Below are 12,271 nucleotides of genomic sequence, written 5' to 3' on the forward strand. Positions count from 1 at the left end.
TGAGGGGGAAGCCGCCGGGACGGGGTTAAAGTGCACTCACGTCACTACATATAAATGGGTAAAACTGAGGGGGAAGCCGCCGGGACGCGGTTAAAGCGCACTCACGACACTACATATAAATGGGTAAAACTGAGGGGGAAGCCGCCGGGACGGGGTTAAAGCGCACTCACGTCACTACATATAAATGGGTAAAACTGAGGGGGAAGCCGCCGGGACGTGGTTAAAGCGCACTCACGTCACTACATATAAATGGGTAAAACTGAGGGGGAAGCCGCCGGGACGGGGTTAAAGCGCACTCACGTCACTACATATAAATGGGTAAAACTGAGGGGGAAGTCGCCGGGACGCGGTTAAAGCGCACTCACGTCACTACATATAAATGGGTAAAACTGAGGGGGAAGCCGCCGGGACGCGGTTAAAGGGCACTCACGTCACTACATATGAATGGGTGAAACTGAGGGGGAAGCCGCCGGGACGCGGTTAAAGCGCACTCACGTCACTACATATAAATGGGTAAAGCTGAGGGGGAAGCCACCGGGACGCGGTTAAAGCGCACTCACATCACTGCATATAAATGGGTAAAACTGAGGGGGAAACCGCCGGGACGGGGTTAAAGCGCACTCACGTCACTACATATAAATGGGTAAAACTGAGGGGGAAGCCGCCGGGACGCGGTTAAAGCGCACTCACGTCACTACATATAAATGGGTAAAACTGAGGGGGAAGCGGCCGGGACGCGGTTAAAGCGCACTCACGTCACTACATATAAATGGGTAAAACTGAGGGGGAAGCGACCGGGACGCGGTTAAAGCGCACCCACGTCACTACATATAAATGGGTAAAACTGAGGGGGAATCCGACGGGACGGGGTTAAAGCGCACTCACGTCACTACATATAAATGGGTAAAACTGAGGGGGAAGCGACCGGGACGCGGTTAAAGCGCACCCATGTCACTACATATAAATGGGTAAAACTGAGGGGGAATCCGACGGGACGGGGTTAAAGCGCACTCACGTCACTACATATAAATGGGTAAAACTGAGGGGGAAGCCGCCGGGACGCGGTTAAAGCGCACTCACGTCACTACATATAAATGGGTAAAACTGAGGGGGAAGCGGCCGGGACGCGGTTAAAGCGCACTCACGTCACTACATATAAATGGGTAAAACTGAGGGGGAAGCGACCGGGACGCGGTTAAAGCGCACCCACGTCACTACATATAAATGGGTAAAACTGAGGGGGAATCCGACGGGACGGGGTTAAAGCGCACTCACGTCACTACATATAAATGGGTAAAACTGAGGGGGAAGCCGCCGGGACGCGGTTAAAGCGCACTCACGTCACTACATATGAATGGGTAAAACTGAGGGGGAAGCGGCCGGGACACGGTTAAAGCGCACTCACGTCACTACATATAAATGGGTAAAACTGAGGGGGAAGCCGCCGGGACAGGGTTAAAGCGCACTCACGTCACTACATATAAATGGGTAAAACTGAGGGGGAAGCCGCCGGGACGCGGTTAAAGCGCACTCACGTCACTACATATGAATGGGTAAAACTGAGGGGGAAGCGACCGGGACGCGGTTAAAGCGCACCCACGTCACTACATATAAATGGGTAAAACTGAGGGGGAATCCGACGGGACGGGGTTAAAGCGCACTCACGTCACTGCATATAAATGGGTAAAACTGAGGGGGAAGCCGCCGGGACAGGGTTAAAGCGCACTCACGTCACTACATATAAATGGGTAAAACTGAGGGGGAAGCCGCCGGGACGCGGTTAAAGCGCACTCACGTCACTACATATAAATGGGTAAAACTGAGGGGGAAGCGGCCGGGACGCGGTTAAAGCGCACTCACGTCACTACATATAAATGGGTAAAACTGAGGGAGAAGCGACCGGGACGCGGTTAAAGCGCACCCACGTCACTACATATAAATGGGTAAAACTGAGGGGGAATCCGACGGGACGGGGTTAAAGCGCACTCACGTCACTACATATAAATGGGTAAAACTGAGGGGGAAGCGGACGGGACGGGGTTAAAGCGCACTCACGTCACTGCATATAAATGGGTAAAACTGAGGGGGAAGCGGCCGGGACGCGGTTAAAGCGCACTCACGTCACTACATATAAATGGGTAAAACTGAGGCGGAAGCCTCCGGGACGCGGTTAAAGCGCACTCACGTCACTGCATATAAATGGGTAAAACTGAGGGGGAAGCCGCCGGGACGAGGTTAAAGCGCACTCACGTCACTACATATAAATGGGTAAAACTGAGGGGGAAGCCGCCGGGACGGGGTTAAAGCGCACCCACGTCACTACATATAAATGGGTAAAACTGAGGGGGAAGCCGCCGGGACGCGGTTAAAGCGCACTCACGTCACTGCATATAAATGGGTAAAACTGAGGCGGAAGCCGCCAGGACGGGGTTAAAGCGCACTCACGTCACTACATATAAATGGGTAAAACTGAGGGGGAATCCGACGGGACGGGGTTAAAGCGCACTCACGTCACTACATATAAATGGGTAAAACTGAGGGGGAAGCCGCCGGGACGCGGTTAAAGCGCACTCACGTCACTACACATAAATGGGTAAAACTGAGGGGAAAGCCGCCGGAACGGGTTTAAGGCGCACTCACGTCACTACATATAAATGGGTAAAACTGAGGGGGAAGCCGCCGGGACGCGGTTAAAGCGCACTCACGTCACTACATATAAATGGGTAAAACTGAGGGGGAAGCAGCCGGGACGTGGTTAATGCGCACTCACGTCACTACATATGGATGGGTAAAACGGAGGGGGAAGCCGCCGGGACGCGGTTAAAGCGCACTCACGTCACTACATATAAATGGGTAAAACTGAGGGGGAAGCCGCCGGGACGTGGTTAAAGCGCACTCACGTCACTACATATAAATGGGTAAAACTGAGGGGGAAGCCGCCGGGACGTGGTTAAAGCGCACTCACGTCACTACATATAAATGGGTAAAACTGAGGGGGAAGCGGCCGGGACGCGGTTAAAGCGCACTCACGTCACTACATATAAATGGGTAAAACTGAGGGGGAAGCCACCGGGACGCGGTTAAAGCGCACTCACGTCACTACATATGGATGGGTAAAACTGAGGGGGAAGCCGCCGGGACGGGGTTAAAGCGCACTCACGTCACTACATATGAATGGGTAAAACTGAGGCGGAAGCCGCCGGGGCGCGGTTAAAGCACACTCACGTCACTGCATATAAATGGGTAAAACTGAGGGGGAAGCCGCCGGGACGGGATTAAAGCGCACTCACGTCACTACATATAAATGGGTAAAACTGAGGGGGAAGCCGCCGGGACGCGGTTAAAGCGCACTCACGTCACTACATATAAGTGGGTAAAACTGAGGGGGAAGCCGCCGGGACGCGGTTAAAGCGCACTCACGTCACTACATATGGATGGGTAAAACTGAGGGGGAAGCCGCCGGGACGTGGTTAAAGCGCACTCACGTCACTACATATAAATGGGTAAAACTGAGGGGGAAGCCGCCGGGACGCGGTTAAAGCGCACTCACGTCACTACATATGAATGGGTAAAACTGAGGGGGAAGCCGCCGGGACGTGGTTAAAGCGCACTCACGTCACTACATATAAATGGGTAAAACTGAGGGGGAAACCGCCGGGACGGGGTTAAAGCGCACTCACGTCACTACATATAAATGGGTAAAACTGAGGGGGAAGCCGCCGGGACGCGGTTAAAGCGCACTCACGTCACTACATATAAATGGGTAAAACTGAGGGGGAAGCCGCCGGGGCGCGGTTAAAGCGCACTCACATCACTGCATATAAATGGGTAAAACTGAGGGGGAAGCCGCCGGGACGGGGTTAAAGCGCACTCACGTCACTACATATAAATGGGTAAAACTGAGGCGGAAGCCGCCGGGACGCGGTTAAAGCGCACTCACATCACTGCATATAAATGGGTAAAACTGAGGGGGAAGACGCCGGGACGGGGTTAAAGCGCACTCACGTCACTACATATAAATGGGTAAAACTGAGGGGGAAACCGCCGGGACGCGGTTAAAGCGCACTCACGTCACTACATATGAATGGGTAAAACTGAGGGGGAAGCCTCCGGGACGCGGTTAAAGCGCACTCACGTCACTACATATGAATGGGTAAAACTGAGGGGGAAGCCGCCGGGACGCGGTTAAAGCGCACTCACGTCACTACATATAAATGGGTAAAACTGAGGGGGAAGCCGCCGGGACGCGGTTAAAGCGCACTCAAGTCACTACATATGAATGGGTAAAACTGAGGGGGAAGCCGCCGGGACGAGGTTAAAGCGCACTCACGTCACTACATATAAATGGGTAAAACTGAGGGGGAAACCGCCGGGACGGGGTTAAAGCGCACTCACGTCACTACATATAAATGGGTAAAACTGAGGGGGAAGCCGCCGGGACGCGGTTAAAGCGCACTCACGTCACTACATATAAATGGGTAAAACTGAGGGGGAAGCCGCCGGGGCGCGGTTAAAGCGCACTCACATCACTGCATATAAATGGGTAAAACTGAGGGGGAAGCCGCCGGGACGGGGTTAAAGCGCACTCACGTCACTACATATAAATGGGTAAAACTGAGGCGGAAGCCGCCGGGACGCGGTTAAAGCGCACTCACGTCACTACATATGAATGGGTAAAACTGAGGGGGAAGCCTCCGGGACGTGGTTAAAGCGCACTCACGTCACTACATATAAATGGGTAAAACTGAGGGGGAAACCGCCGGGACGGGGTTAAAGCGCACTCACGTCACTACATATAAATGGGTAAAACTGAGGGGGAAGCCGCCGGGACGCGGTTAAAGCGCACTCACGTCACTACATATGAATGGGTAAAACTGAGGGGGAAGCCTCCGGGACGCGGTTAAAGCGCACTCACGTCACTACATATGAATGGGTAAAACTGAGGGGGAAGCCGCCGGGACGTGGTTAAAGCGCACTCACGTCACTACATATGAATGGGTAAAACTGAGGGGGAAGCCGCCGGGACGCGGTTAAAGCGCACTCACGTCACTACATATGAATGGGTAAAACTGAGGGGGAAGCCGCCGGGACGTGGTTAAAGCGCACTCACGTCACTACATATAAATCGGTAAAACTGAGGGGGAAACCGCCGGGACGGGGTTAAAGCGCACTCACGTCACTACATATAAATGGGTAAAACTGAGGGGGACGCCGCCGGGACGCGGTTAAAGCGCACTCACGTCACTACATATAAATGGGTAAAACTGAGGGGGACGCCGCCGGGGCGCGGTTAAAGCGCACTCACATCACTGCATATAAATGGGTAAAACTGAGGGGGAAGCCGCCGGGACGGGGTTAAAGCGCACTCACGTCACTACATATAAATGGGTAAAACTGAGGCGGAAGCCGCCGGGACGCGGTTAAAACGCACTCACATCACTGCATATAAATGGGTAAAACTGAGGGCGAAGACGCCGGGACGGGGTTAAAGCGCACTCACGTCACTACATATAAATGGGTAAAACTGAGGGGGAAGCCGCCGGGACGCGGTTAAAGCGCACTCACGTCACTACATATAAATGGGTAAAACTGAGGGGGAAGCGGCCGGGTCGTGGTTAAAGAGCACTCACGTCACTACATATGAATGGGTAAAACTGAGGGGGAAGCCGCCGGGACGTGGTTAAAGCGCACTCACGTCACTACATATAAATGGGTAAAACTGAGGGGGAAGCCGCCGGGACGCGGTTAAAGCGCACTCACGTCACTACATATAAATGGGTAAAACTGAGGGGGAAGCCGCCGGGACGCGGTTAAAGCGCACTCACGTCACTACATATAAATGGGTAAAACTGAGGGGGAAGCCGCCGGGGTGCGGTTAAAGCGCACTCACGTCACTACATATAAATGGGTAAAACTGAGGGGAAGCCGCCGGGACGCGGTTAAAGCGCACTCACGTCACTACATATAAATGGGTAAAACTGAGGGGGAAGCCGCCGGGACGGGGTTAAAGCGCACTCACGTCACTACATATAAATGGGTAAAACTGAGGGGGAAGCCGCCGGGACGGGGTTAAAGCGCACTCACGTCACTACATATAAATGGGTAAAACTGAGGGGGAAGCCGCCGGGACGGGGTTAAAGCGCACTCACGTCACTACATATAAATGGGTAAAACTGAGGGGGAAGCCGCCGGGACGCGGTTAAAGCGCACTCACGTCACTACATATAAATGGGTAAAACTGAGGGGGAAGCCGCCGGGACGTGGTTAAAGCGCACTCACGTCACTACATATAAATGGGTAAAACTGAGGGGAAAGCCTCCGGGACGCGGTTAAAGCGCACTCACGTCACTACATATAAATGGGTAAAACTGAGGGGGAGGACGCCGGGACACGGTTAAAGCGCACTCACGTCACTACATATAAATGGGTAAAACTGAGGGGGAAGCCGCCGGGACGGGGTTAAAGCGCACTCACGTCACTACATATAAATGGGTAAAACTGAGGGGGAGGCCGCCGGGGCGCGGTTAAAGCGCACTCACATCACTACATATAAATGGGTAAAACTGAGGGGTAAGCCGCCGGGACGGGGTTAAAGCGCACTCACGTCACTACATATAAATGGGTAAAACTGAGGGGGAAGCCGCCGGGACGCGGTTAAAGCGCACTCACGTCACTACATATAAATGGATAAAACTGAGGGGGAAGCCGCCGGGACGCGGTTAAAGCGCACTCACGTCACTACATATAAATGGGTAAAACTGAGGGGAAAGCCGCCGGGGCGCGGTTAAAGCGCACTCACGTCACTACATATAAATGGGTAAAACTGAGGGGAAAGCCACCGGGGCGCGGTTAAAGCGCACTCAGGTCACTACATATAAATGGGTAAAACTGAGGGGAAAGCCGCCGGGACGCGGTTAAAACGCACTCACGTCACTACATATAAATGGGTAAAACTGAGGGGGAAGCCGCCGGGACGCGGTTAAAGCGCACTCACGTCACTACATATAAATGGGTAAAACTGACGGGAAGCCGCCGGGTTGCGGTTAAAGCGCACTCACGTCACTACATATAAATGGGTAAAACTGAGGGGGAAGCCGCCGGGATGCGGTTAAAATTCAAAATTATGCTATTCTGTTTATGAAACAACCTACAATAAAATGAGCCAAATATGTTAAAAACTGGATCATGAGTTCAAGAGATTGAAGCCATCCTCCCAACATGGTGAAATCTCGTCTCTACTAAAAATACAAAAGTTAGCTGGACATGGTGGTGCATGCCTGTAATCTCAGCTACTTGGGAGGCTGTGGCGAGAGAATCGCTTAAACCTGGGAGGTGGAGGTTGCAGTGAACAAGATCACAGCAATGCACTCCAGCCTGAGTGACAGAGCAAGATTCCATTTAAAAAAAAAAAAAAAATGCTGTCCATAAACAAGCTGGGAGCACGGCAGCCGAGGTGACAATGTGGATGAAAACACAGGTTCCCGGAGAAGGAGCGTCCCAGACCCAGGCGGCCTGGGAGGAGCACAGCTGTATGGCTGTGACTTCACGAGGGCCAAGCCAGCGGGTGAGGCGGGAGGCTCGTGCAGGAATTCAGTCCCTTAATGAGATTTTGACTTGTGTGCTTAGACCCAGTGTATAGGAGGTGCTGGCACTCATACCTAGAAACAAGGCACGTGCTGGATCGTTACGTCTCGTCCCCAAACCTCCCTGCGGGGTTGACTCTGACGTAGGCCTCTGCCAAGCACCTGAGTAATTTGACTCTCCTGCCTGAGTCCAGCCCACAGATGGAAATGTGACATATTGCCACAATGATTTGTCATTGTGAGGGAGAAAGCGCCTCACCTGTAGTCAAAGAGGGCAGCATCAAACCAGGCACTGCTTTCGGCGGCGAAATGAGCCAAGTGCCCCACGTGCCACCCTTCATGTTGGTGAGGACGTGGGAAAGCATCCCTACAAACGAACCTCTGGAAAGTAATTTCTAAGAAGTGGAAAGAATAGAGCTTTTGACATTGTAAACTGATTTTTAATAACTTGTTATAAATTGAAAAAACAACATTGATCTGTAACTTGCACAATACACCAAAAGCCCGTGCTTATTGAATTCCGTATTTCTGAAAGACTTAAAGGTCAGCGAGAAAACTTATAGTAACAGACAAAATACAGGAGAATACTTGCACAGTCTTAGCTTGAGAGAGCCTTTTCTGGTTATGGCACAAGGACCAGATGCCATAGGGAAACTGCTGACGGATTTGACTATCTTAAAACAAACTTAGGTGAAATGAGAAGTAATAATGACACTGATAATAGAACAAAGGTAAATATTGATGACATACAGTTACTATGGATTAATAACTGCAAGGAACACATGATAAGAATCTGGTCAAAGGCTATGAACAGACATTTCATACGAGAAGAAATTAGATGGTCCAAAATTTAAAAATATCTTTACTACCCAAGAGTATGAGGAAACACATTTCTGAGACCACTTTAAGCAGAGGTGCAAATTGCTGGACCGTTGGTGGGGGGCAGTTTGGTGGTGTCCATTGAAAATCCAAATGCTTGCCTTTTGATTTCACAATTTTACTTCTAGGAACATAAGTTACAGCATAATTTTGTATAGAGATACATATGGGTTAAGATGATCATCATAGTTTTACTTGGAATATTGAAAAACTGAAAATAACCTTAATTTCAGTAATTAGGGGACCGCTTAAGTAAATTAAGGCAAATCTGTACAAAATATTTTGTAACTGATAAGAAAAGGAATGAAGAAGCCCTTCAAGTACGGAATGAAACTATTTGTTGGATACATTATTGAGTGGAATTAGCAATTTACAGAACACTACATAGAGGAGGGCCCCATTTTTGTGCAAACAAACGAGATAGCCGGGCGCAGTGGCTCACACCTGTAGTCCCAGCTACTGAGGAGGCCGAAGCAGGAGAATCACTTTACTCGGGTGGCGGACGTTGCGGTGAGCCGAGATCACGCCATTGCCCTCCAGCCTGGGTGACAGAGTGAGACCCTGTCTCCAAAAACATACAAACACCAAAAAACACAAATGCATATACTTGACAAATAAAAATCAAGGTTCACATTCAAGTTGCTAACAGCGATTACTTCCAGCGGCTGCCGCCCAAGAGAGGACTGCCATGTTCCTTACACCCTCTATACTGTTTGACATTTTGTGGTTTACAAAAAGCAGGTATTCACTTTGTACTTACAAGATTTGAGAAAATTGATTGGACATGAAATGTTCAAATTGTCAATGTAAATTGCAAAGCAAACTAGATTTTCTGAACGCCTCAGGAGTTAGTAACGGCTTCACCGTCATGCGTCTTTGCACAGGCACTTGTTCTCTTCACTCGTCAGGATTCGATGAGCGGCGTCCAGCAAGCAGCAGGGCTGGGCCTACAATGTCCTCCCAGGCATGGAAGGAGGCACTGCAAAGCTGACAGGTGCCCGTGGGAACTGCAGGGCCCTAGACGGTGAGGTGCTACTTCAAGTAGCTGTGCAGGGGTGGAGTCTGCGGTCCTGAAGCTTGTCCAGGGTTGGGGCCTGTGGTTCTGAAGCTCGTGCAGGGTTAGGGTTAGCGTTAGGGTTAGGAGCTTGTGCAGGGGTGGGTTCTGCAGTCCTGGAACTTCCACAGGGGTGAGGTCCGTGGTCTTGGAGTTTATGCACGGGTGACATCCGTGGTCCTGGAGCTTGTGCAGGGGTGGGGTCTGTGGTACTGAAGTTTGTGCAGGGGTGGGGTCTGTGGTCCTGGAGCTTGTGCAGGGATGGGGTCTGCGGTCTTGGAGGTTGTGCAGGGGTGGGGCCTGTGTTTTTGGAGACTGTGCAGGGGTGGGGTTTGTGGTCCTGGAGCTTGTGCAGGGGTGGGGTCTGCGGTCTTGGAGGTTGTGCAGGGGTGGGGTCTGTGGTTTTGGAGACTGTGCAGGGGTGGGGTCTGTGGTCTTGGAGGTTGTGCAGGGGTGGGGTCTGTGGTCCTGGAGGTTGTCCTAGGGTGGGGTGTCTGGTCCCAGTGCTTCCAGATGGTTGGGGTCCGTGGTCCTGGCGCATGTATTTAATGTTTGCTGTCTATGTATTTTCCTTATGATGGACTGGATTTTAAGGAAAGCAATCTTCCACACTATAATGTTCCACATTATAATGGTTTATATCCAGGTAGACAGCGTGATGGAAGATTTTTATAATTCTTTAATTAATTTGACTTCTTGGGGTTATTTATAAGCAGTATAATTAATGACAAAATTTAAATTTCATGGTCTGCCTTTACAATTATAATTTTGCCAATGTGAATAAAATGAAGAGAGTTTAGAGTTTAAATTGTGGGACGAACTCAGATTTTTAATTCTTTCCATTCTGGACTCTGTGGGACAGCAATTTAATTCAAGATCATCACGTGATTTCTTTTTTCCTTTTTCTCTTTTTTAAATTTAAATTTAAATTATTTATTTCTTTAATTAATTACTTATTTTTTTGAGATGGAATCTCACTCTGTAACCCAGGCTGGAGTGCAGTGGTGTGATCTCAGCTCACTGCAACCTCTGCCTCCCAGGTTCAAGCGATTCTCCTGCCTCAGCCTCCCGAGTAGCTGGCATTACAGGCATGTGCCACGCTCGGCTAATTTTTTTGTGTTTTTAGTAGAGACGGGGTTTCGCCATCTTGGCCAGGCTGGTCTCGAACTGCTGACCTCGTGATCCACCCACCTGGGCCTCTCAAAGTGCTGGGATTACAGGATTGAACCACTGTGCCTGGCCTCTTTTTCTTTTTTTTTTTTTTTTGAGACGGAGTTTCGCTCTTGTTGCCCAGGCTGGAGTGCAATGGCGCGATCTCGGCTCACCGCAATCTCCGCCTCCTGGGTTCAGGCGATTCTCCTGCCTCAGCCTCCTGAGTAGCTGGGATTACAGGCACGCGCCACCGTGCCCAGCTAATTTTTTGTATTTTTAGTAGAGACGGGGTTTCAACATGTTGACCGGGATGGTCTCGATCTCTTGACCTCGTGATCCACCCGCCTCGGCCTCCCAAAGTGCTGGGATTACAGGCGTGAGCCACCGCGCCCAGCCCCTCTTTTTCTTTTTTTAATAGAGACAGTGGCTCACTGTTTCCCAGGCTGGTCGCAAACTCCTCAGGTCAAGTGATCTTCCTACCTCGGCCTCCCAAAGTCCTGGGGTTATAGACGTGAGCCACTGTGCCTGGTCAACATGATTTTAATGATGTTTTATTCATATTATCTGGCTAAGTTGTTTTCACCAAATCTTTCTCTCACGATCTGCAATCAATCAGCTGCCCTCGTTTTAAAATCCTCAGTTTTGTGAGCAAATGGGTGCTGGGTAGTTCGCCAGCTGGGTGGCTGTTCTGTTAGAGGATGTGACCGTTGGACGTATCCTCGCTGACAACTGAACAAAATGCAAAGAATCAGCGAATACGTAATTTTGATGAATCTGATGAAGTAAAATGGGAAATTTCAAATAGCAACGGATTTTAGATGAAAAGGGAGGTGCAGGTACCTGTGTGCTTGGTGCATCTGCCATCTCTGGGGAGATTCCGCACCAGCGCCCCAGACCTCTCAGCTCTGCCCCAGCCTTCACAGCACCTTTGGGCGCCACACCACGGTTCTCAGTGTGTGATTCCTTCCCGAACGGCCCTGTTTTCTTCTGCACTCTGCGAAGTTCCTGTTCTGTCTTCCCCCTGTGTAGACTCCAGGAAAGAGCAAACACATGTTTTGAAATCTGGACTTAATTAAGGCGTGTGTGGCTGCCATTCCCTGGACAGGGCCAGCAGGCTCCAGGGTGGGAAGGGGTCCCGGGTGCGGGGTTGCTCCTGCTTCCCACTGAACCAGCATTTAGGAAACCGGTTCTCCTCCAGGTGCAGAGTGGGCGCTGCTGGCTCGGAGAGGAGAGGGGTGAGGGGCACACCCAGCCCTGCGAGAGGGTTGGTTCCGGGCAGGACGATGGGGCGCAGTGGGGAGGGCTCCGGGCGCTTCCTGAGCATGGTCAGTGGAGCAGATGCTGGATGAGACGAGTGGGAGAACGGGGTCCCCAGACGGGGAGGGCAAGCACCTGGCGCCTGTGGGAGAGGTGAGGGAGCTTGGCAGGGGCTGGATTTTGGAGGGTCCTAGCAGTGCACGGAGTCCCGTGCGTGTGCAAGACAGCGGGGAGCCTCCAAATGCCTCACACCAGGCTCTGCAGGCCCTTGAGAAGGACGCTGCGGACAGGCTGGGGCGGGACTGGGGGGCATCAGGTGGGAGGGGGGGGCATCGAGGCGAGCCCA

General features: G+C 51.3%; 1 protein-coding gene across 3 annotated transcripts in view; it reads right to left on the reverse strand.

Annotated features, from left to right (window-relative positions):
• CFAP97D2 (CFAP97 domain containing 2) overlaps nucleotides 1-12,271 on the reverse strand; it is a 54,067-nt gene that overhangs the window by 10,998 nt on the left and 30,798 nt on the right. Inside the window, exons 4-5 of one of the 3 annotated variants that reach the window (XM_064361885.1) lie at nucleotides 11,509-11,698; nucleotides 7,919-9,023 (exon numbers count right to left, since the gene is read on the reverse strand). In XM_064361885.1, coding sequence (XP_064217955.1) covers nucleotides 8,919-9,023; nucleotides 11,509-11,698 — 295 coding nt within the window. In that variant the 3' untranslated portion in view covers nucleotides 7,919-8,918. Of the gene's footprint in view, nucleotides 1-7,918; nucleotides 9,024-10,846; nucleotides 11,398-11,508; nucleotides 11,699-12,271 lie in introns of those variants that run through there. The other 2 variants (XM_012470663.3, XM_064361884.1) reach the window with 2 other exon arrangements.

This window comes from Aotus nancymaae, unplaced genomic scaffold (genome assembly GCF_030222135.1).
Source record: "Aotus nancymaae isolate 86718 unplaced genomic scaffold, 86718_ANA_hifiasm-v0.15.2.pri h1tg000044l, whole genome shotgun sequence".
Taxonomy (NCBI): Eukaryota; Metazoa; Chordata; class Mammalia; order Primates; family Aotidae; genus Aotus; species Aotus nancymaae.